The sequence below is a fragment of the Coptis chinensis genome, chromosome 3 (genome assembly GCF_015680905.1).
Source record: "Coptis chinensis isolate HL-2020 chromosome 3, ASM1568090v1, whole genome shotgun sequence".
In the NCBI taxonomy this organism is placed as follows: Eukaryota; Viridiplantae; Streptophyta; class Magnoliopsida; order Ranunculales; family Ranunculaceae; genus Coptis; species Coptis chinensis.
The window spans coordinates 62,160,000-62,186,762 of NC_141458.1; the positions used below are offsets into that span (position 1 = coordinate 62,160,000).

General features: G+C 37.4%; 1 protein-coding gene across 1 annotated transcript; it reads right to left on the minus strand.

Annotated features, from left to right (window-relative positions):
* Positions 1-3,326: 3,326 nt before the first annotated feature.
* Positions 3,327-4,166, minus strand: LOC147510321 (uncharacterized). The gene has a single exon (XM_086598085.1). The coding sequence runs from the start codon at positions 4,164-4,166 to the stop codon at positions 3,327-3,329; it is 840 nt and encodes a 279-aa protein (XP_086454211.1).
* Positions 4,167-26,763: the final 22,597 nt, after the last annotated feature.

The following is a 26,763-nucleotide window of genomic DNA, read 5'->3' on the forward strand; positions in this document are numbered from 1 at the left end:
CTATATATAGTCAGTATAAAGAGAAACAACCTCATTTGGTCCTATTCAATACACACAAAGTGTGCTAGTGTAATCATGTAGTCAAGATAGACTAATACCAGATTATAGTACAACCGTACCAATTGTTTGTCCAAATCCATCTAGGTTGTGAACGTTTACTTATACTTTATAAGGTACTGATGATATGATCTTCTATGTGCCACCACACACCATATCATCTACAACATAAAGTATTAGACGCGTGCATATAACTAATAACATATATAATATGCATAACATTTGCCCATATGATTCTCATTCAAAATATAAAGAATTAGAGTTAATACAAAAGTAATTCTTTTAGTATATAACCCTATCAATCTCCCACTTATACTCAAAGCATTGCTTTTTAGTATACTACTAACAAATCTCCCACTTATACTTAAAGCTATGCTACCAAGCATCTGATTCCCATCCCCTCAACATGCCTGTCAAGGGGTTAGCTAGGTTATCTTTTGATGCTATCTTGGTAACAGTAACATCTCCTCTTATTAGGTGGTACTTGCGCTCAATATGTTTACTTGCTTACAAGAAGTTCTGGAGCCAAACTGACTCTTTGGCTGCCTTAGTGGCTGCCACATTTTCAGCTTCCATGGTGGAGTCAGACACGCATTTCTGCTTGACACTCCTCCATACTATGGCTCCACCTCACAAGGTAAACACACAACCTGAGGTAAACTTACTCTTGTCCCTATATGACAGAAAATCAGAATCTGTATACCTAAAAGGAACCAAACTATCTGCATGGTATACTAACATATAATCCTTAGTCCTTTTCAAGTACTTCAGAATATGTTTTACCGCAGTCCAGTGCCCTTGTCCTGGGTTCTTTTGATATCTGCTAACCATGCCAATGATAAAGCAGATGTCTGGCCTCGTGCATAGCATGACGTACATTAAGCTTCCTACGGCCGAAGCATAAGGAACCGCTTTCATGTCCTCTATCTCGTTTGGTGTCTTGGGACACATATCCTTTGATAGAGGAACTCCATGCCTGAAAGGCAAGAAACCTTTCATGGAGTTTTGCATGTTAAAACGAGTCAACACAGTATCAATATAGGTAGCCTGGGATAAACACAACATCCTTTTCTTACGATCTCTTATAATTTTGATCCCAAGGATGTGACCCACTTCTCCCAAGTCCTTCATATTAAACTGCTTTGATAACCATACCCTTATGTCTGACGACACTTTCACATTATTTCCAATGAGTAAGATGTCATCCACATAAAGCACAAGAAATACCACTACGTTTCCATCAAATTTCTTGTACAAATAAGATGCTCTTGACCTTTTTCAATGAATCCTTCTGGTGCTTCATATAGATGGTTTCCTCAAGACTTCTATTAAGGGAAGCTATCTTGATATCCATTTTATAGACCCACTTGCATCCAATGGGTTTTACACCATTGGGTGGCTCTACAAGCTCCCAAATATGATTAGAATCTATAGATTCCATCTCAGAATTCATTGCCTTTTTCCAAGATTCTACATCTCTATCTTGGAGTGCTTCATTGTAGGTCCAGGGATCAGGATCTTGGTTATCAGTGGTTATGTCTGAAGACATTCCCAAACCAATCCACCTATTAGGTTGTCTAACAAACCTCCCACTATGATGAAGCACCTCTTGCTCTTGTACGTCATTAGTGACACGTTGTGGTTCCAGTTCTTGTATAATTGGTACTGAAGTAGTTTAATGTCTCTCCTCTGAATACTTATAGAATAATACTACTCGGGGTAAATATTTAATGCACTGTGGGTGGAATAAGATTAATGATGTAAAAATTGCCTTCTAATTCACCAAAACAGATAAAATGTTTATTTTTCTTAATGACGATGTTATCATTTAAAAGAAACATGATACCCATCCTTAATTAACATAGAAACTGAAATCAAGTTCTTTCTAAAATTAGGCACATAAAGACAATTCTTTAACACCATAGTCTTATTGATAACCGTAAAAACAGTAAAATCCTAAATATTAATGCTACAAGAACACTAATACGTAATCCTACCGTTCTTACGTTTAAATTAATTCTTCTTACTCTCAAAACAAAATCATGCAATACAACGAGTAAGGATTCGTTCCACTCTTAAACCTTCAAGACTTAAATAGAATTCAATTTATCAAACACAAGGAACAGTGAGAGTGATGTTTTGATGTGAATTTTCTATTCTACCATTCCCAACAATTGAATCTAAACAAGACATAATATAAAAATTTGAACTTTACTTGTTTAAACTCAATTCGAAACTACTCATGCAATAATTGAATTAAACTAATAATGACAAATAAGTAAATCTAAGGATTTAAGCTAATAAATAAATGAAAATGAAACTAGATTATGGAGAACTAATTAACTTTATTTATCTAATGAATAGCAATAACAATAATTTAATACTAAATTTAAGGCAAGAATAAAAACTAATTAATTAATGTAAAACTAGATCTAGAACTAAGGTTTAATGGCTACTTTTCTTATCCTAACCTAATTTATTTTCTAACCTAACTATCTACCATTAACAAAGAGCTAAGCTTTGGTTTTTATATGTTCAGATCCAAAAATCGTGCATGGGCTTGGATCCATGTTTTGGGCCAGAGAATCAGGCCCAAAACCCAATTCTTTCAGTCCAAAAAGGCCTCTTCAGCTGCAGTTGACTTCAACAGGCTTTTCATCAACTTTTCCTCCTCTGATTGGGCCAAGGCTTGGACCATTGGAAAGCTCTTTCCGAGTCGGGCGTTTTGACATAAGGTAGGCCCAATTCCGAGGTCTAAGTCCAAAGATATGGTCTTCGGAAGTTCTGCTGACTTTGTGCACTGTTTCTGCCCGCGTGGACTTTGACTTTTCATCTTTTGACCGGGCTTTACAAAGGCTTTGTCTTCTTGAATCTTGGCCTTTAATCATAGAACTTCTTAGCAACCAACCCTTGCTCCATTATCTCGCTAAAGTGGTACATATCTGCACATAATGGACTTTGAAGCCTGAAATACATAAAAACACGTAATCCGTATTAACTCTTAATTATTACTCACATAATTGGTCTAAAAGTATGATTATTAAGGGGTTAAAACTACAGTTTTGGGCTCTTATCACTTATTTCGACCAAAAGATAAAAAAACATCTCCCACTGCAACAGCTACTACTTTTGTAGTACCCCCAAAGATAAGGCAATCTCTCTAGCACTACGTTTTCTGGTTTCCTTGAACCTATGCAATGAAATGCAGACATGGTTAGTGGCTTCCGTATCTACACACCAGGTATTGTTAGATAACACCACTAAACATGTTAAACGACTAGTGCATGAGACATACCTCTATTATTCTCTTTGTTGAGAAGAGGACAATCTGGCTTCCAGTGTCCTGACTGCTTGCACTTGAAGCATTTGCCCTTAGGCTTTTTCACAGCTCTTTGAGGTCCCATGCCCTTCTTTGCCATGTTCCTATGCTTCTGAACATTATTCTTCTGCTTACCGCCATTAGGCATAGAAGTAGAAACCTTCTCAGTAGCATAAACCTGAACATAACTCTGCTTATAGAGACTCTTAGATGACTGAAGTTCTGTCATAAGTTCTGCCAAAGAATACAACCTTTTGTTCATGTTGTAGTTAAGGCGGAACGGTTCAAATCTCTCAGGTAGCATCATGAGAATGATATCGACCGGCATTTCTGCATCGATATCAGCTCCAAGGATCTCCAACTCATTCAGATAAGCTATCATCTTGAGTATATGATCCCTTATAGGAGTCCCTTCAGTCATATTTGTGGTCATCAAGTTTTTCATGGCAGTTTGCCTAGCAGCCCTATTCTGGTGTCTGAAGAGTTCCTTGAGATTGACCATCATATCATAACCCGTGGTCATGGCCTGATGCTGATGTTGCAGCACACCTGACATAGATGCCAGAATGTAACACTGCGACATCTCATCTGCCTTGATCCATTTCTTATATGCTACTTTCTCCTCTTCTCCAGCAATATCGTCAGGCTTAGGTGGGCATTCCTCATTGAGTACAAATTTGTACTCTTCAGCAGTCAACACGATATCCAAGTTACGTTTCCAATCTATGTAATTAGGGCCAAGAAGTTTGTTTTCCTTAAAAATAGTTGCTAGTGCGTTGAAAGTAACCATTTTAAAAACCTGAGAATCACATAAAATTAACTATTATGTAGGGCAAAAACTTCTTGAGTTAATAACAAAAATTAATTAATTAATCAACCAGTCACTACCCTACACACCGAGAAGTAGTAAGCCATGATAGTGTGGACGTTTACCATTCTACATTCGTGGAAATACTTTTAGAGTTAACTTAAAAAATTAATTAATTAACCCGTAAGCACCCTACACACCGAGAAGTAGTAAGCCACGATAGTGTGGACGTTTACCATATCTACATTCGTGTAGAGAGGTTTTTCCTATTAGTTCTACTTCTCATCAACTTAACAACACATTACTCGTTAGAGTGAAAACTAAAATGCTGACCTTTCTTTGAACCTACAAATAATAGCAGTGACTCCGATGGGGAGGATACCATTACTTGCATCTAAGTGTATACCATTACTCAACACTAAGTCCATTATTTGTAATGAATCCCTTCAGATGGAGAAGTGAATCCATTCATTAATAATTTCATATAGTTGTCCTTTAGAAGTTTGTTCTGGTAATCCGTAATTAAACTCATCTGATATGGAGGAAGACACTAAAACTGACGTGCAAGTGTAATTACATTACCAACAAACCAGTAATGGAGACCGTGGGATTTATACGAAACAAAATTCCTGCTCCTACTTAGTTATTTAGAACTGAGGATCTTTTGGTTTACTGGTCAGGCCTATGTTCGTGTTATCTATTATTCATGTGGGCTTAGTTTTTAGCAAACATCCACCAAAAAGAACTCTTTTTCGGATATCGACCAATCCAATTTTTGATCTTTTTGATCTTTTGATCTTACATATGATTACATCATGGAATTTAAAAACAACAAGATACAAACCGTGATTTAAATTACATCCACCATTAACCAAATACAAAAAAAATTGAAATTGAAAACATGCTATTTTAACAAAATCGATCCATTTCTTTCTAGAAATCATTCTGACCATAACAGTTGGTCTAGATGCCTGAAAAACCATGTTAGAACAAATCTACATGTGCCGATACTAATTGTAGGAATCATTATGGTCCCATCAAATGACTACAAACTGCGAAACACCATGCGCAACAGAATAAAGGTGTTCACAGTTTGGTTTAGGAATTCATACCTTTAGATCAGCTAAGATAACTCTGAGAATTCAAGATCTATGAAATCAGCAACCACTTGATATTTTGTTGTATTCCTATCCTTAGATTGGACATTATGTGGGCAACGATCTTCCAACATCTTCTTTCTCTCTTGGCCTCTCTCACTTACAAAGTTAGAACCGATTTTGGATCTATCTTTCCTTGAGCAAAACCTGAGTTTTTCTTGTGTAAAAAACGGCTAGAGAAAGAGGTTTCTATTTATAGGCTATAACAGGGACCATGAGGAGAAATTAGGGTTGGGCCTCCTGACGGGCTTAGGCTTTCCATATTCGCCCAGAACACACGGCCCAAGTCCATCAACAAATGGCTTATTCCACTAAAGGCTATTGTTGCACTACCGCCCTAATCCCAAATTACGTGTTACGTTTATGGGCTCCATATTATATGCTTGTTGATCTCCCCGTGGTTAAGATATCGAATGCTCGTTGATTAAGTCAAGTTACCGACAACTACATTAATCAACTTATTATGTCCTTGAGTAGTACCACTGAACCTCATTGTCATGTTGGATCAAATCCACCTGCAGGGTTTACATGACAATCCTTATGAGCTCCTCAAGGGGACATCATCAGCCCGACTTCCTGCGGGTCACGAATTCCTTCTATAATCAACAACATACCTTACATACAATGTCATTGCCCAACCCATCGAGTTTGTTTATTCACAAATGAATCTCACTCATTGATGATTTAAAGCAATGTACAATGCACGTAAGTTCCCATTAATATATCCGGATTAAGAGGACAAACATCCATAATAACAGAGGTGTTTGTTCTCTTATATAGTCAGTATAAAGATAAACAACCTCATTTGGTCCTATTCAACACACACAAAGTGTACTAGTGTAATAATGTAGTCAAGATAGACTAATACCAGATTATACTACAACCGTACCAATAATTTGTCCAAATCCATCTAGGTTGTGAACGTTTACTTATACTTTATAAGTTACTGATGATATGATCTTCTATGTGTCACCACACACCATATCATCTACAACATAAAGTATTAGACACATGCATATAACTAATAACATATATAATATGTATAACATTTGCCCATATGATTCTCATTCAAAATATAAAGAATTAGAGTTAATACAAAAGTAATGCTTTTAGTATATAACCCTATCACTAATGCATATCAACACCATGTCTTTCTAAACTGACAAAGGAGGCCTATTGAGAGGAATGGTTGGTCTGGAAGGTGGTGGGCACCTAGGGTGCTTCGCCTCTAGCATAGCCCGAGTCTCTGGGGTATTAGGGGCTACCCCTAAAGAAGACAAAGCTTTCACTACCGCTGAAAACTGCCCTTTAGAGATTTTCTGCAAACACCTATACACATTATAACTAGAGGAAGGTTGCTATCGTACAAGCGGTGTAGAGCCCAGAACTGACTCTAAAAGATGAAAAATATCCCTCGGTTCGTTCTAAGTACTCAATGCTCAGAGAATGTACTTCTGTTGAAGAAACCTCCTAGTTCCAGAGCGACGTTCATTACGACTTTGCAGTTGGAAAACTTGCAAAGTGCAACAAGGGAGCAATAGCAAACGAACCCATGGATTAATGGAAGTAGGTTCAACAACAATATCAGAAAGAGCTGCCTTCAAAGCACAAGAGAAACCAAGACGACAAGGACGGGGTATACTTTTCACTATGTGAAATGGTATACGTAGGACACGGTCTAGCAACACCTCATCAAGTGGCGATGCTGTAATAGGCAAGCTGGGGATAATATCAGAAGATACTAGATGGTAAGGAGACATCCCTATAAGTGTCTTAAAGGCCGTTCTATATGCCCACAAGGCATCGGATAATCGGAGAGACCAATATTTCCTAGATGGATTAACTATTTTCTCTAGAATAGACTTTATCTCCCTATTAGATACTTCCACTTAGCCACTGGTCTGAGGATGATACGGAGTTGCCACTTTGTGGATAACTCCATATTTCTTTACTAATGACTCAAAATTTTTATTACAAAAATGTTTCTCCCCATCACTGACGATAGCTCTGGGGATACCAAAACGAGAGAAAATATTTTCTTTTACAAATAATACGACAGTCTTATGGTCATTAGCACGACATGCTATTGCCTCAATCCATTTTGACACGTAGTCAACAACTACCAGGATGTAGAGAAAGCCATGAGAATTTGGGAAAGGACCCATGAAATCGATACCCCAGACATCAAAAATTTCTACAATTAGAATTCGATTTAAATGTATCATATTGTGTTGGGTAATGCGACCTAGCTGCTGGCAGCGAATGCATGCTTTGCAATGCTCATGTGTGAACTTGTCGTAAATGTTGAGTCTTCAAAAGTTATTAAAGTGAGGTTCACCATAGATTGTTTAGAGTTTGAATGGTTGGGAGTTTTAGAAGAAAGGAAGGTAGGATCTTTAGTTTAGGACTTGTATTGCTTAACTAGTTTATGAAGAACATTAAAAAGCTTAAGTTGTTTTAATGATTGAAAGAACACAAACTTGAAAGAAATTAAATGATTGATTGAAGAATAACAACAAGAATGAAAATGATAGATTGATTGAATAACAAAAGCAAATAAAAAGATTGAAAATGAAGAACAATAAAGTAAAATGACTTAAATGAAAAAAAAAAAACTAGAAATTAAATTAAATCCTACATGACACTAGAATAAGTCTATGTATTCTCTCTCCCCAACTTTTAGTTCTTATACCCTTACTTTATACAAATGACTGATTTGCCCTTCTCCATTACATTTGAGACACCTCACCCTTTGCTTTATGCTTTTGCTTTTTCTTTTTCCTTTTTGATTTCTTCTTGATCAAGATAGGTTTTAGAGAAATCCTTCTTTTGAGTTAAGGACATCTATCTCTAGTCCTCTGAGTTGAGGACTTGACTTTCAACTCCTTGGTTATGAGTCCTTGACCTTTGACTTTGAATTTGACTTTGTCTTTTTAGCACTTTTTCATAGCAAATTCGATTTTTCATAATAAGCATAATTAAGGCTCCTTTTGGTGCTAAGATGCAAATTTCATGATAAGTGGTCTAAATTTCTCTTTAACCTTAAAATGACAATAAAAGCTAAGAGTTGTCTTTTCATTATGCATAAGAAGGGCTATAATGGAGTAGTGTAAGGCTAATAAAATACATATTTGGGAGCTGATCACCACCCCCAAATAGCATCTTGCTTTTCCTCAAGCAAGGATGATAGAAAAACTATGATCACAAATATGTAATTTATTAAAAAATTATACTAATCTCGTTTTGCGGAGTGTGATTGCATTGACAAGCTCATTAGTGGGTCTTATTTCCTTATTTATTCTCAGAAGTCTATGTATCTCATTAGTGGGGAATAAGGACAAGCTCATTTGAACTTAGAATAAGAAATGTACTATAATTTAATCATCTAAAGATAAATGTGCAAAACATGAGCAGTGAAATGTAAAAGCAGAGTTGTTGCCGAGACTTTTAGAGAGAGTCCCTAAGGTAGGTTCTCATAAGGGTGTGATGCAATCACAACTCTCTGATAGATTCACTCAAGTTTTGTTCTCTCAAATGTAGCAGACATTTATATTCCTCAAATACTTAAATGACATCCAAAGGAATCGGGGTCGATTGATTACACTTGCCACTTACTATCACATCATCCTATTACTAATTGAGCTAGAGGTATTTTATTAAGAGTTATGGGGCTAGGGTGGTGGTTTAGAAAGAAAAAGAAAAGGGAAAAACAAAAATATGATAAGTTAAGAAATCGGGTCTTTAAGATACTTGTAACTAGAGAAGAACTTCATTTTGTTCTTTGCTTTCGAATTATGATTCGTTAGCCCTTTGGCTTTGTGACTCCATATGATTTTAAATTTTGGGAGTTCTAACTTTGCTTTTGTTTCTTTTTGCTTTTCCTTATGATATTGTCTCCTTTTGATTTTGAACTTTTGGGAGATTCGCTTTTTGACTCCTTTGATTTTTGGAGTTTTGGTTTTTGATGGGTATTTTTTTTATTTATTTATTTTTTTTGAAGCAACTAACTGATCTGTTTTCGTACAAGGTATTCTTTTTTTTTTTTTTTTTTTATATCCATCCAATTCTCAACTCGTCAGCTGGGTAATCTTTTTGTGTGTGTGTTTTATAATAATTGTTTTTCTCAATCTAAATGTATCTCTAACCATATAGAGGGTTTCTACAAGAAGATAAAATTATACGTAGATCCGGTATCATTTTGGTTACTCCGACGCGTATAATTTTTATTTTTATATCCTCAGGTTTTGAAAAGTATGTAGAGATGTTATAAAAATAGTTCATAGAAAAGCTGTGATTTCTAATACTAAGTTTGAAAACAAAACAGTTGATCTTAGGAAACTTTCGTGTCAGCTCTTTATTGAACACAATCCAGTCAGACTGTGGCTTCAGTTATGTGTGTGTTGGGGGATTTACTGTGCAAGACATAATGGAAGGGTTTAGCTGATTGGACACTAGTAGGTGGTGGAACTAGGTTTTTTTGGTAGTTTTGGTTAAAATGGGATGAAACCAATGTTCTATTCTGATTGTTGTAGGTACCTTGTCCTTGTCTGAATGTATTTGGTGGTTTGACATGATTAGTGAACGAACCCTAGAGGTGGTTGGGATTGTGAGTTTTGGATGTTGCCTCCATGGGAAATTTGGTAAATTGAAAGTACAGCCTTTTTCTGGGTGAAGTGATGATATGTTGGTCAGCAAGGGACAATTGGTATCTATGTGGTTTAAGCTGAAACAGAACTGCATGGTGATATAGGCAACCCTTAGTAACACATAGCTGATCCTCAAACTGCCCTTAGAAGAATGGAGATTGTGTACTTCTAAGGGTTGGTCTATGTCGAATCCATTGCACGTGTTTTTGGTTTTAGAAAATCACATAACTTTTGGTGTATTGAGAACCTTACATAATGAGAATGGAGAAAAATAACTATTTTGACAAAGAAATGTAAAATAAAGAAAAATGAAATTGTATACTCGCTCTATAGGATCACACTTACTCAAACGACAAGTAAAAAGTGTCTTAAAAAGAATATACGAGATACACATGGACTAAGGTTCCGACACTCACAACCACACGCTCCAAGAGGAGGGCCCGATTACCTTAAGGATGCACTCCCATGGAATGCATCGAGAAAGCATAATATGAATATTTTATAGTCATATATTCAAGACTATATGTGCGGGGTCATTTTAGGTCAGATTCCCCAAGACTATGCATAAGATGGATGATATGATGTTAACTATATACTAATAGTCTAAACAGTTGGGGATCTTTATAGAAAAACATATAAAAGAATACACACCCAAACTGAATGAAATGATGCATTTGGAGTGTAAGATGCCAAATGGAAAGATGCAGAATGATAAGAGAATGTTTGTGTAACCCATCATGGAATTTATGCAATAACCCGTCATGTTTAAATTGTCCAATAGAGCATGAGTTTGGTAGTAGATGTCCTTCATGAAGTTTAGATGATGGGGAATAGGACATACTAGGTTTCTCAACTACTGAAATGATAGACTCTTGTGTTTGTATGTTGGGCAAAGTCTTTTTACTGGGAAGGTTTAGAAAATTATGAATGATCTCAAAGGCAATTAGCTTAAGTGCGAATTTGGGGTTTTTTTGAAATGGTTTCATGGTGCAGTCCTCAGAAATTGGTGGGTTTTTTATGAATTGAGGCTGGATTTCAAGAGGTGTTAAATTTTGATGGTGATGGTTGAGTGATGGTTCTTCACATGATCTCGAGGATTCAGAGAACTCTTCATCTAGGTTTGGCATTTCCATAAGATTATGGTTCTTATCTAAGGATGCCACAAATTTGTTCCATCAATAAGTCTTTAACAGCTAAACTAAATTGAAATCCACTTTCGCCATATATTTTATTCACTCTTTTCCAAGCACTTCATTTTCTTTGTCCTCTTTACCTAGATCTTTATAAAATTTTCTCAATGCCATTTTCCAAATATGTCGAGTCCAATACATGCTCTTGAGTTTCTTCCATCGGAGTTCTCTCATTTATGGGTGATGATGCATTAAAGCATGTGAGACAAATTGTGACTTTGGGAATATAGTCATCATCATAAGATTTGGAATTCACACGATAGTCAGGTGGAGGATGGTGGGTTTTTAATTAGTCAGAAGTATCAGGATGGGCTTTAGCAATAAGCTTTGTTATAGTAACACATTGTTTCTCTTTTCGGTTGGGTTCTGGATTGGTAGGAAGAATATTAGTCTCAGATGTGGCATCTTTTGAATCTGATTGGAGAAAATATAAGGTAGTTGCTATTTGCTGAGTTATTATTGTTTGTTTGGCCATTTCCTAGTAGAGTTGGTCTGTGATGGATGGTGGAGTGGAATATGAATTTGATATGGTTGGTGATATGAATGGTAATGGGCTTTTGGTGAAACTACACTCTGACTGACCATATGGATACATGAATGGTGGTTGACTATTTGTGGAACTCCATGAATTGTCAGCATGACTAGAAAACTCTTGAGTGTATGGGGTACTAGGGAAATTTGAAAATTGAGGTTTGTACTCATAAGGATTTCACGTAGTAAACTCGAATTCAATATATGATGGACAATAAGATAACCAGTGATAAGGACTACCACAAAAAGAACAAGGTTCTAGGTTTGCATTGTAATTCCATGATGGTTGCGATGCATATTGATAAGACATGAATGCTGATAATCACCCAAAACTGAAATATTAAACCCCGAGAAACAACATTTTGGTAAATTATGTGTTTAATAATCATGTAATAATTATATTTTTTTACTTTTGTAGGTTTTTACAGTTAACGTGAATATAATGATAAAAAATGCATCGAAGTACTAGAATACTGGAATATTTGAAGTCTTCCCACTCAGCCCCAGTGAAACCCAACAAAGCCTGACTAGAGCTAAAGTTTCCAAAGGAACAAAACCAGTGCAGAACGGGTCTACATATAAAGAAGCAGCAAAGTTTCAAAGCTCACATCTTTCAAACCTGGACACTGACTTCGGCTAGTGAACTGCCAGAGCAACCAGGGTGATGAACTCTACGCAAATATATAAAGTTGTAAAAACACCAAAATCAGTGCCGCCACTGGACACACTACGTGGACCTACTCTGCAGGCCCAAAAGGCATGACGAGTCAGCATAGGCAGGTGGCAAGTGATGGTCACAATTTTGTGCCACATTGCAATAGGAAAATACACGTATCAATATTAATTCAATGTTTGAATTGAATTGAGGAAAAGGACAAACCATAAGATACAAAAAGACAAAGAACCAAATTAATTCAGATGAAGCCAAAACTTTGTATTTCAAAGTTTTGAATAGGATCAATTTGGCAAAAGGACGAAACCAAATTAATTCCTTAACGAGAGACAAACCTATATATATGTGAGGGTGGTCTTTAATATTTCTCCTTCAGCATTTTATGCTTTAGCCTTGCTCAGTAGTTAGTTAGCTTTAATTTATCGTCTGTAGCTTCATTCCAGTACTTTACATTCCGTCATTTTCTCTTCCAGCAGCTTCAATACTGTAAGTTATTTCTTCTTAATAAAAGTCATTTATTTTCGAGTTTAATATCTGTCCTGCATTTACTTATTTATTGTATACAGCAAGTTTAATTATTCCTCCAATGACCATGAGCTAATCCCCCCCCCCCCTCAGGGGGAGGGTTATGCTGCTCGTGTGAGAATCCGGATTGACACTTTAATGTTCTAGAATCACTGCTTAGGAATTAGGTGTAGATTATACATCCGATCCCAAAATGATTGAGACTGTACAAATTTGGAGTGCTGATGCTCCAGAACAGTCTCGCGAGAGACCCAAAATGTCTCCATAGCGACTCTTAATGTCGTCGCGACTCTCCAATTTGTCTAGCTGATGTAGAATCGAACCAGGAGCTGAAATGATATTCCAGAGATGAAATATTAGTTCAACTTCTTATGCTAGTGCGATGCGACTCAAAGATTCGGGCATTTCGCTAGGGATCGATACTCGACGTGGTCTCGGGTTTGTTTATGAACTCGAGACGAATTAGAGCTATAGTGATGTGGTAATATAAACAGTTGAAAAATGATTCTTGCATGAGTATGATTAACCCTCTCCCTGTTTCTCTACCTTTGTTTATTTACATCGAAATCACCGTTAATATTTTACGTTATTTGCATTACCGTTAAATTACTTAACCAACTAAATAACCTAAAATTCTACTCACCAAAAGTTGTAAATCCAGTTGTACACCTTGCCGAGCCCTAAGGTTTGGACGATCTCTTACTCGACCTATCTTACCAAACCCACGTGAGTAAGGTAACTTGACTAAACGGATGACTATACGGACTTTCGACCTCGGATTGTGGACCTCGGACTTAAGTATAAAACCAAAACGTGAAATAAACGTTCAATCAAATGGCGCCGCTGCACGCCGAAGGACTCTGGACATTCACTACACCAGAAAAGGCCAAAAACGACGGTAATTGCCGACCTAAATCGAGATTTACGACAGGAAATGGTGTCCCAGAGTTCGTCGCGAAAAGCTCTGTCGTTAATACTAACGATGGGAAACCGCGTGGTAACTTGAATTAGAAATGCGACGGGCGTGAGACATTTATTGTCGTCGTTAATTATACGACATTCAAAGCCGTCGCAAATCTCCTTTCTACGGCAACTTCATATTTTCAAATCTAAAACGTACCAACCCGTCGTAAATTTGCGTCCTAAATTTAGGACACACATTTCCGTGATACATTGTTCTTGGGAAGTCAATTAACGACACTATGCCCCATCGTATTTGTTTAAATTAATGTTTTTTTTAATAATTTTTTTTGGTAGAACCTATTTTACCCCGACATCGCTACTAAATACTACCTAATTCTCATTCTCAAATCATAAAATCAATTACACAAACATACTAAAACAACACATTTCAAAAATTGATATACTATACATTGGTTTTTCAAAATTTACAATGTTTTAGAGTTGTTGATTGCCCATAAATAACTAGGCTTTCAAAGTACACAAGGCATCATAAGAACATAATGGAAAAAACAATTTGTGCTTCGAAATTCCTATCTTCATCACCTTTACGCAATTTTTTCTTCCATTGAGTCGCACAACCTTTCATGAGGGTAAAGAGCCTCAAGAATTTATTTTCTAGAGATGGGACAAGTAGCTAGCCAAAGCAGAGGCAAACGTACAACACGACAGGAGCATTATCAATGCAGCGCCACTCCAGCAAGAGTAGATTACGGTTCGTCCGAATGAACCTGGAAGTTAATGTACAAGACTACTAATTATGGCCAGATACTTAATAATAACATTCATATATTAAACACTAAAATCAAATAATTAACACAAAGGGCACTACTGAAAACATCAAGGTTTAAGTATCTAGTAGACTATTTATCATTGAAACTATCATGTAAGATAAGAGTTGTCGTGAAAGCGAGTTTAACACTATCATATGACGGACTCAAGAAAAAAAAATGTACAGATTCAAGATGATATAATTCTCATGTTCGGAGAAACTTACCCGCTCAAACTTGGGAGTCCGCAAAAAGATATGAAACCTCTAAACTGCGTGCATGGGCTAGTTGTTTGTTCCTACTTGAATGGGTTTAAGGTGCACCCGCCGAGAGAAAAGTGGTAGTATCCTCAAACTGAATAACTTAAAAAACCAAACATATATGGGGGCCAAGGAAGCACAAAAAGCATATAAATGAATTTATATTCTAAAAGGAACCAAAGCAAAGATATGTGATGTTATAAGCAAATTCCTAACTATAAATCAAGAATTGTTCAAGTCATTCAACTTTAAGTACCTGAGAAATACTTCCAAACATATCATTCCTCTTGTATGTTGAGCTAGTTTCTCTTTAAAATGAAGAATGCAGGAAAAGCACAAGACCCATCCATACTTGTATAAACAGCCACAAATAGCTACGACGTTCTTGTGACCTTACCATCAGAACTTTCCTTAATCTAAAATAAATACACAAACCCAATAAGCGTAAAATAGTACTGCAGTGAATCTAGAAGATATACTAGCAAAGAATAGACAAAACCAATTTATCTTGGAGTTAGACAATACAAAAAATGTGAACTGAAATCTTGAAGTTAGGCAAAGATAGGATGCATTAAGTATCACAAAAAACTGCAGCAACTTGGGAATATAATATATCATATTCTACTTTTCGACTGCCTTTATGCAAAAAGGGTGTTGTCAACTGTGAAGACAAATGTGGAACTTCCTTCAGAGAAAAGACTCACTTTATTCCTAAACCTGGATCGGCTTAGCTCAGTGTACCCTCTGCTCATCTTTCTTTATAGTATATAAAAAAAGTAGCTGACCGAAAGTATAGCTTACAGGAGTTACCTTTAGAACTAACAACTGAATTTCTCTTTGGCTACAGCTTTGCTAGTAAAGGATTCTATCCGAAACTTAATTTCTATGCACAGAATCACATGTTTAACCATGCCCGGGGTAGGTTTAACCTAGAAAGAGTCCTATCTGAGCGTTCGCCTACAAGAAACAGCTAATCTTGTAGATTCCTTTGTATCGGATAGGCAATTGCTTAGAAAAGTCAGCTTTGTCTTCGCCCGAAAGTAGGCTTCTTACGGCGTTTTTCGAAGTAAAGCGAAACCTCATATAGTTGAGTTTGAACTTAATTCTAGTCCGACTTTATCGAAAAAACAGATCACGAACTAATTCTGATCTGAAAAGACCGAGGAAACAAAGTAAGATTTTCTATTCCGGGATCAGCTTAGCTTTAGACCCGTCCGATTAGACCCTGGCTTAGCTGACTTACTACAGAGTAGTGCACTTATGTTCTTATCTTAGCTGATTTCTAGAAAGCTGAAAGCAGAGACTAGTAGTTTGTAAATGGTATTTTCTTTTTACTTAGCAACAAAAAGTTCAATGATTAATATATGGATAGCCTAGCAGAGCAGCATGTGCCAAAATATAAGCACAGTAATGTATCTTATATATTCGAGAACGCACATATTGCAATGTTGAGAGTAGAGCCCGCAAATTCCCTTGTTTCCCTGCAGACCACCGCTTTATCTCAAGATCCAGTGTCTCCGCAATCCTCTGTAACAAACAACAAAGTAAGATTTGACAAGTGATGTTTATTTCAAGTGCTCAATAGAAGGCATACATGAGAAACACAACTCCTTTATAAGTGCTAAGCATCTAAAAAAACTGATTGGATGGAAGTGTTAATATCTACAGCAGAGGCATTTTTAGATATAAACTCATAACAGTAGGAGCAAACTGTAACAGTGTTGATCTGCAAAACTTACATGTCTCTCTGTCTAATCTCTTTGAGTTTGACGGTCACGCTCATTCTTTTCTGCCAATGCTTTTGCCTGAGGACAGAGACTCCATAAAAAACTTGACAACAATTTTCATAAAAAAGAGAAATAATATTGATGAATAATTTAGTATGAAACTAGTCCATGCACTTGAATAGGTTTTCTACATTTATAAGATGACAAGTAAAGATAATCATAAACACAAACAAATAGAGAAAAGCTAATCTCCACAGACCGCGCGCTCCTGTTTACGTTGGTGGCGATCCAGTCTAAGCTCTTAGTCTTTCTTTCTTTCCCCCTCCCTCAACGTCCTGGAATTCTCCAGATGGCGAAGCACCTTTAACAAAGTAGAATTTAAGCAATTAGCATACTTTTTGGGAGCTCTCTTGATTACTATTGCTAGGAAAGCTTCTTACTGGCACAAGAGAAAGTGTAAAATCAACAAGATTACCTCCAAAGATTGAAGTGAGATCATCAACAATATTTGTAGTTGAGAATGCCTTCCACATGGTCGACGAGGTTCCAGAAGATGTCAGACGGGCTGTTTCAGGTGCTGGTTTTTTTTTTAAATTGGGACTCAAAAGTAGACTCCTAATGCAGAAAGCAAAGACGAAAATAATAGTCTGCTAATATTTTAGAAAAAAAAACAATATCTTGCTTCTAATCTTATTCCCCTAAGCGTATCGAAGTTGTGGTTTTGTTAGGCCTTGGTGCACTGCTAGCTCTACCGCCGAAGAAAGACTCCAGATCATTCTCATTCTTTTGTTGACTCTCTCTCACAGCAGCCCTCTCACGAGCCTCTGTAACAGCCCTCTCACGAGCCTCTGCAGTTCCCCTCTCAGCAGAAGCTTGCTCTGCTCTTTGCCGTGCGTCTGCTTCAGCCCTTGCAACAACAGCTCTCTCTTTTGCTTCTGCAACTACCTTCTCTGCTCTTTCCTTAGCGTCGGCTGCTGCCCTTCACGTGCCTGAGCTTGTATTCTCTGCACAGCAGCACGTTCAGCACACTCACGTGCCTCAGCATTGACCTTATCAACATCAGCCTTTTACACCCTTAGGCAAGCATCAGCAGCTGCTCTCTCACGTGCCTCCCTTGTAGCCTCCAGCCTCCTTCGTTCTCTCTCTTTCTCCTCCCTTTCTCTCTGCTCCCGTTCACAATCTAATCTCTCCTATTTTTGTCTTATTTCTTGCTCTTGAGCCTCGTGCAAAGCTTTCCCATCACCTCTTCCGCCTCGACCACGACCCCGGCCACGCCCTCCTGGATTGTTGTACTTTTCCCCAAATGGCTTCTTTGAAACTCATTTATGCTGACACACTACAAGAACAAAAGCATTTAGAAAAATGATACACAGGAAAACACCAACTAGAAAACAAAAAGAACCAAATAATCACTGTTAACAATACTAGAAGCAATAGTCACACAGTTACAGTAGCATACAACATTAGTTGCAGTTCTAGGAATCAAGCACTTCAAAAACAAGGAAATAGACGTTTGATAAATGCGGCAAATTAGCTTTAACATGAAACTTGCATATAAATGACATGAATTCGCACCGACTACAGAATATTACACATGATGTAATCTTAAATTTGTGAAATTTATGCAGTTTACAAATTTAGAGATCAATAAATGCAAGTGTAGAACCAACCATCCACACCTTTTGTTGTAAATTACCAGAAAAAAAAAAAAAAACACATTATTGTCAAAAACTCAAAATTTGATTAATAGGGACATTGTCGATTCATAACAATGTAATGGAACACGAAAGAAACAACATACAATATTAATAAAGTTAACTCATGCAGATTTACAAAAAAAAAAAAAATAAAGTAAATTTGCTCCGAATGTTCTCCAAAATTAAACAAAAAGTAGATAAATCAGCACTTAACAAACTATGGGTTAACTTGTACCAAAAATCAGCACTTAACAAACTTCAATTCAACTCTAAAGCAACTAGAACATAAATCAATTATTGAGTAAATTCTCTAGCAAGCTCCTAACATGGTGGGAATAAAGGGGGAGGAAGACACCTACCTCAAACCTTGAGCAACCCAAGCTATAAGGAACTAAAGACTCCAATCTTCAAGAGTGAATGCCCCCAAATGCCATTCCCCACAAAAGTTTTAAACCAAACTATTTTGAGTTTCCAATTGATTGTTAAGAGTTTTAATGGGGGATGAGAACGATTAGAGGATGAGTTTCTAGCAGCAAAACGCCCATACTTGTGTGAAGAACCAAACCAATATAGCACACAAGAAAACTCTACCAAGGATTTTCAACTACTCATGAGAAAGTGAAATTTTAAATCTTCAAAGACCAAGTGTTTTCACCAAACTCAAGTTCCACCATAATTAATTTGGTTACTTATCAAAACCGCAGAGCTCGACTCTCTATTAAGAGTGTTATTACCAATCAAGACCGGAGAAGCACCAAAGAAACACCAATACACCAACAATGAAGTGCAGTCAAACAATGGACGTTTACCACCATTAATCAGTAGATCATATAAACCCAAAAATGATGATAGAACAATAAAAGCTCAGAACTTTAAACGATATTCTTATTTAGACAACGATAATTAATTGAAAACGAGATAAAAGAACCTTTAAGAGATGCAAATCGACTGAAGCAACTAGTTTCATTCTCATTGTTTCAATAAGGGGAGCTGTAGTATCACCCAACCCTGCACAAATCACATTGTTTCAACTTTTAAAACTAGAGAAGCATTTCCACTGGATTAGATATCTCTATTGTTTAAACTGTTACTGTTTGAGATTTTGGTGAAAGTCAAATCTAGATTGCTTGTTCAACTAGAACACCAAAATCAAGAGCAATATGCAGGCTGCAGTGAATAAAAAGCTCAATGCAAATAAGGCATTATAAAAATAAAAAGTGAAAGAATGAAATATACCACAGGCCGTAGAAGCCTATCTATCTCTATGCATAATTCAGCCGCGTACACCTCTTTGCTTGGTTGGTTTCAAGCGATAGGAGTCCATCTGTGTGTACCAGATCGTAGGTTCTAGGGTATGTTGGGTAGGCTACTTTCCATCCAAACTATAATCCTTAAGTCCTTCTAAACTTTAGGAAGCAACTAGTTTCAGTCTCATTCTTGGTCCTGCAAGGCTGGAACACACCAAATTAGTCTTAAAGCATAATTAGATATAAAGGTTGAAAGAAATCCAATACCTGCTTGATTGCCCCAACATCATTGGTCTCGTTCCATCCATTGACTTACAACAACGCAAGCTACTAAAACTTGTTCACAATCCATATACTATTAACCAATATAGAAACAAATATTCCAATCATTGAGCTACATCAACCATCGCTAGCTTCAACTTTTGAAACATAAATATACATGGAAATAGAAACAAACAATCACACACATTGTTAAACATAAAGAAATACTGAGATTCAATTTGAACTTAAAACCAGTAGGCTAGTAACTTCAAATTCGTGTGTTATATATGATCGACTTCATACAAAAAACGGCATATATGATCGACTTCATACATATATCAACATCGGTATACACAAAATATAATAGGTTTTTCTAACCATTCACATCCTGCCTAAGCATTGATATACAAAAAAACATGAGACTTATATGAGCATCTTCGATGACCTCCATTAATAGTTTAATACCGATGTACAAAAAAAGAAGCATCATGCAAAACATCCACATCCTGCAAAATGAGTATCTTCTGTTAGTTTAACTCTTATGAGTAGTAGATGCTTCACAAAAAGATTTTACATGTTTAGATAATCATACCCCTAACGATCAAATACAGCTAGAGCTTTGGGCCAATCGATAACTGATCCTATATCCTCCTCCCCAAAAGTTGTGCGGTTTGTACTTTGAGCATGAGGCACAAGCACGCTATCCAGGATAACATCGTAACTTTCAATAAGATCTCCTCCAACTTCTTCTCCTATAATAGCCCTTCCATTAGTCACATGTTCACGGCGCATTGAGTATAACTTACAACTTGCTGAGCGTAACTCAGGTGGAAATCCCTTGGGTGCTAGTCCCATTCGATTCAACTACAAACAACAAACATATATAACTTAAATCCTAGGCTGCTATAGGCCATCCCCCAGGCCACTGCAAGCCATTAACAGTCCTCTGACATATCACTAGCAGTAATCAATAAGACTTCTTTGCATATGGAATATTAAAAATCTTCTATCCACATCCAACTACTAAAATCAGGATTACCATCTCCAAATATATCATTTAGTCGTACCTACATAATAATCAATCACTTAAAACCCCCACATACAATAGTCCAATCATTTACAGATGGTAGAGAAGCCTATATGGCAGAACCATATAACAGCCACAATATTGGCATACAAATACAATTAGAAAGTACCCATTCACTAAAACAAATGGATGGTATAATGTTTCTAACTAATAAGTTGGAACACTTGTATGCAAGGTGCGCTCGACCATACCTGAGAAGAACTAGAACCAGGGGAGAACACTGCATTCGAACCTTGACCAGATTTCATCATTGCAACGTCCTTTTGCAGTTCTCCAACTACCAACTTCAAATCATGGACCTCCCCCATAAGAGCTGATGTTATATCCTTCTGTATTTTAAGTCAATTTTTTGCTGTAGCTGAAGCCTCAAGTCCTTTTCTCCTAACTCCACTACCCAAGCCACAATAACGACCCTTGGTATCATGCCCCATTACTTGTGCAACAGGATCATGATCCATATCCAACATAGTGCTTGAGGGAGTATTGGTTGCAATTTACTTTATACGTACCTATATAACGAATAAGAATGTGTACATTTGATAAGAGCCCAAAACTGTAGTTTTAACCCCTTAACAATCATACTTTTAGACCAATTATGTGAGTAATAAATAAGAGTTAACACTGATTACGTGTTTTTATATATTTCAGGCAGTAAAGTCAATTATGTGCAGAAATGTGCTACTTTGGCGAGATAAAGGAGCAAGGATTGGTTGTTAAGAAGTTCTGTGATAAAGGCCAAGATTCAAGGAGACAAAGCCTTCGTAATGCCCGGTCAAAAGTTGGAAAGTCAACACGGGCAGAAACATTGCACAAGTCGGCAGAACTTCCGAAGACCATATCTTTAGACTCAGACGTCGGAATTGGGCCTAACTTATGCCAAAACGACCGGCTCGGAAAGAGCTGTCCAATGGTCCAACCCTTGGCCAAATCAGAGAAGCAAAAGTGGACGAAAAGTCTGTTGAAGCCAAATCCAGCTGAAGAGCCCTTTTCGGACTGAAAGAATTGGGTTTTGGGCCCGATTTTCCGGCCCAAAACATGGCTCCAAGCCCATACACGATTTTTGGATCTGAAGCATATAAAAACAAAAGTTTAGCTCTTTGTAAATGGTAGCTAATTAGACCTAAAATATAGATAATTCTAGATCTAATTTGAATTATTTTTAATTAAGTTTAGTTTCATTTCATTCCTTGTTTTAGATTAAACCTTGAAAATATTGTTATTGCTTGATTAGATAAATAAAATAGTAGATTCTTGTTCATTTTGATTTTTGTCATTTACAATTGTTTAGATCTAAATTCCTTTATTACTTGTTATTCATTTCCTATTTATTACCTGAGATTTCAATTATTGTATAGTAAACTTGCATAAGATAGAAGTTTTATATGATGTCTAGTTTTAATTCAATGGGAAATAATAGTAGTATGACTCAAGGCTAAACCTCCATTAGAAGCCTTGATGAAGCTTGATCTTTGTTAACTTAGAAATCGTCGTGAGAGTTTATTCCACTCTAGAAGGTCGTTGATTCGCCATGAGAATAGGTGGACGACCTCACATGCTAGTTATTGATTAGTAGAGATGCCATGTATAATTAGGGATTAGAATTACTATTTTGATATGCGAAGAATTCAATTTGGATCACGACGAGTCTTTGTTAGTTGATTAAGTCGAGTTAAGGTGGATTCAATTCCCTTTAATTCTTTATCTAGATTCAAACCCTTAGCATTCTATCATTTCGTTATTCGTAACTTGTTAATTGAATTCACCTCGTAATATAGAATTCCCCTCGTAAAACTCTCATTAGACTTTGGACTGATTAGTTGACACGAAACCATCGCATGTAAAAGAACTAGGAGTGGAACGAATCATTTACTCCCCTATATCTCAATAGGATTGAGAGTAAAAATATCTTTGATAATTCTAGTAACAAAGCAGTTTTAGTTTTACTTTCGTTTAGAGTTTCATCGATTTATTCATTAGTAAAACTATTCATTTTACGATTATCAAATGGCGCCGCTGCCATCTTAGTTCCCTTTAGCATTGGTTTCATAGTATAATTAGTCAATTTTAAGTCCCATTAAACCCACCCACCCTTGTTTGATTCATACTGTGGTTGTCCGTTTCAGCACTTAAATTTTCCTCGCGAAAATACATGGAGCGCACCTACACCCAAATAGTGCACTACATGCGCTCAAATGCCTAGAAATTCATTTTTGTACGGAGCGCACCTGCGCCCAAACAGAGCGCCACCTGCGCTCAAAACACTGGACATCGAACAAGTCCTGAGCGCACCTACGCCCAAAATGAGCGCCACCTGCGCCCAAAGACCTGGAACTTCGAGTTGTCCAGAGCGCACCTGCGCCCTCTGCTGAAATTGCCCGATTTCCTCAGGTTTGTTTCAAACTTTCCATTTCTTCAAGTTTTCAGTGTTCTAACTTGTTATACACACTGAGCACGCGAAAACAAGACACTATTCGTAAGTGAAGCAAGGAGGCATTCAGGTACTCTTTTCTTCCACACCTCGTATCTCCAGTTAGAGGTTTATACTAGTATATCAAGATTGTTTGGAGTGTTGTCGTGTTTAGACATACCCTTGCATGAGATTGAGGTCTGGTCGGAGAAAAACACACCGTAGTTAAGTTAACCGTCAACGCCAACAAACACGCCTATCTAGTATACCAATCAATCGCACCTCTAGCTACTATTCCACACACCACACCGACATAATGGCTGAAGAAAGAGAGAGACTCTCTCTCCGACTTTTACAAAGCCTTGAGCGATAGCCCCAAATCTTGCATCGTTCTAGCGGACCGGTGGGGATTTTCGATCCCCCAAACATATTTAATTTGTTACCCGTTTTTCATGGTTTAGACCATGAAAAACCTTATCAGCACATGCGTAGGATTGAACAAGTCCTTATGACATTCCACCATCCTACGGTTGGTGCGGAACAAATTAAAATGAGGGTATGTCCCTTCACCTTAGCCGATAAGGCGGCGTCTTGGTTAACTGCCCAAACGCCTAATTCTGTGGACTCGTGGGCTAAACTTGTTCAGCTGTTTATGGAACATTTTTACCCACCCCTAAAGACGGATGAGATACTTTCCAAGATTCATTTCTTTCGACAAAATCCTCATGAATCATTTTCAGAGGCTTGGAATCATTTCACCGATCTCCTTATAGAGTGTCCACATCATAACCTAGCGAAAGACACGTTAGTGCGTGCCTTTTTCAAAAGACTTCTACACCACTATAAAGAAGTCCTTGACATAATGAATGGGGGTAGTTTCCTAAGTAAAGGAGACTCAGAGGCTTACAAATTTTTAGAAGATCAAACTAAGCGCAATAATAATTGGGGGGGGGGGTAGTGATGATATCCCCCGCTCTGCTAGTTCTTCTTCAATAGTTAAGGCCGCCGGTATGTTTGAGATGAAACTCGATCCAGAACTTAAAAATTTAATCGAATCTCTAACTAAAAAGGTAGAGGCTATTTCTATTCAACAAAAGCCTATCCCCGTCATGAATGTCAACTCTAACCCATGTAATTTCTGTTTGAGTCCTGAGCACCCTATTGTCCTCTTGCCTATGAACAACAACAATCAGAGCAAGATAATGTTTGCTCCATTAATAGTTATCCTATTCCTAATGCCCTATGGAGACAAAATCCTAACTTCAGTTGGCGAAACAATCAACAAGTTACACCTCTAGGGTTTAATAACCAAAATGTTAGGCAAGCAAACAATTATAACCAAGCTCCACCTAGGCAAGGACAAGGACAAGGTCAGGGGAATTATAATAATTATAACAACCAAGTGCAACCACGACAAGGTCAATCACAAGGTCAGGGTAATTATAATAGTTATAATACCAATAGAGGCATCGTTCTAGTTAACAATAATATAACAATAATAACAACCCGCCCATAAATAATCAACGTGAGATAGTTCCAGTCGCACCACCTGTGACTACTACACCTACACAACCGGATCGTATCGACGCCTTTATACAGATTACCCAACAACTTTTCCAATCAATGACTCAATCGAACCAACAGATCTTACAATCCATAAATCAGGGCATACAACAGTTAGCCCAAGAGAAAGCCCAACCAAAAGGTGTGTTTCCAGGCCAAGCGATACCAAACCCTAAAATAGCAAACACAGCCTTTGAGGTAAACGGTAATACTAGTACGGAAACTACAATCGTAGGTGACCTAAATGCCATCACCACTCTCCATTCTAGAAGAGTGGTTTATAACATAGTAACTATGCCTATAGTTACCCCATCAGTACTCCCTACACCGGATATCCAAGTAGATACCGAAATAGAAACTGAAGAGCCTACCACTGTAGAGGTACCAGTTAAACCACATCCTAAGAAACAGAAAGCCAAGGTTACACATCAAGTCGAGCCATACGCTAAATATAGAGCGAAACCAACGTTCCCTCAGAAATTAGCCATGCTAACCAGGGATACAAACTTTGAGGAGATTAGGAACGTTTTCAAAAATCTAACGATAAACCTTCCTTTTCTCGAAGCTATTAAAAAGCTACCTAACCACACTAAGTTTCTTAAGGAGTTGTGCACTACTAGGCGTAAGACCAACATACCTAAAGACGCCTTTCTAACTGAACAGTTCCGAACTTTATCAGAAAATAATGGAATTGTTAAGTATAAGGACCCTGGTCGTCCAACTGTAAAATGCACCTTAGGAGATTCCCACACGACGACCGCTTTATTAGACCTGGGGGCGAGTGTTAACTTACTCCCATTTTATTTGTATAAACAAATAGGTCTACAGAAATGCAACCTACAAAAATGACGTTGCTGTTAGCGGACATGTCTATAAAGTATCCTAAGGGTGTAGTGGAAAACGTGCTTGTTAAGGTTCAGGATTTCTATTATCCTGCAGATTTTGTTATCCTCGATACAGAAGTCGCTAACGACTCTGTACCACTCATCTTAGGGCGTCCCTTCTTAGGAACTGCCAACACGCTTATAAATTGCCGCGATGGTAAGATGTCCTTATCTTTTAGCCATCTTTCTGTTGAGGTAAATGTTTTTAAAATGATGAAACAGTTACCAGAATCATCTATAGATGGGAAAGTTAGCATGATCGAGAGCTTAGTTCAAGATTATTTTAACAACACGTTTCCCGAAAACCATATGTATAAATTCCTTTCTTTTGGAACTTTAGATTTTGTAAATGACTCCTACTTAGAGGAAGTCAACACCATCCTTGAGTCCACACCAATTGTAGACCCTTCGGTTGCTCTATATACTGAGTATGAAGACTTGCTACCTAAGCAAGTATTCATTATGCAAGATGAGGACCCTGATGAAACATCTATTGACATTCCTTCCACCCCGGTGCTTAAACCTCTTCCCCCGGAGTTAAAATATATTCAACTTGATCTGGATGGTAGTCATCCGATAATTATATCTTCTCTCTCATATCTAAGGATGAAGAGACACGCGTTAATCGGGTGATTAGGGAACATCGGTCTGCGATTTGTTTGGTCCCTAGCCGACATTAAGGGAATTAACCCTAATGTTTGCACTCATCGTATCCATTTGGAGGATAACGAAGACTTCTCGCTGAACCTCGGCTCGCGCTTGAACCTGCCATGAAAGAGGGTGGTTAGGGAAGAAGTCTTCACGATTACTCAATGTGGGTATCATATACCTAATCTCCGATAGCGAATGGGTAAGTCCCATTCATGTAGTTCCTAAGAAATCGGGGTTACCATGGTACGTAACACTAAGGGTGACTATGTTTTCACACAAGGTCCTATGAAATGGAGAATCTGTATTGATTACAGACGTTTAAATGCTATGACACAAAAAGATC

What these genes read in the sequence shown, in the direction of transcription:
- LOC147510321 (XM_086598085.1), bottom strand. Translation starts at nt 4,166, where the DNA reads ATGGTTACTTTCAACGCACTAGCAACTATTTTTAAGGAAAACAAACTT.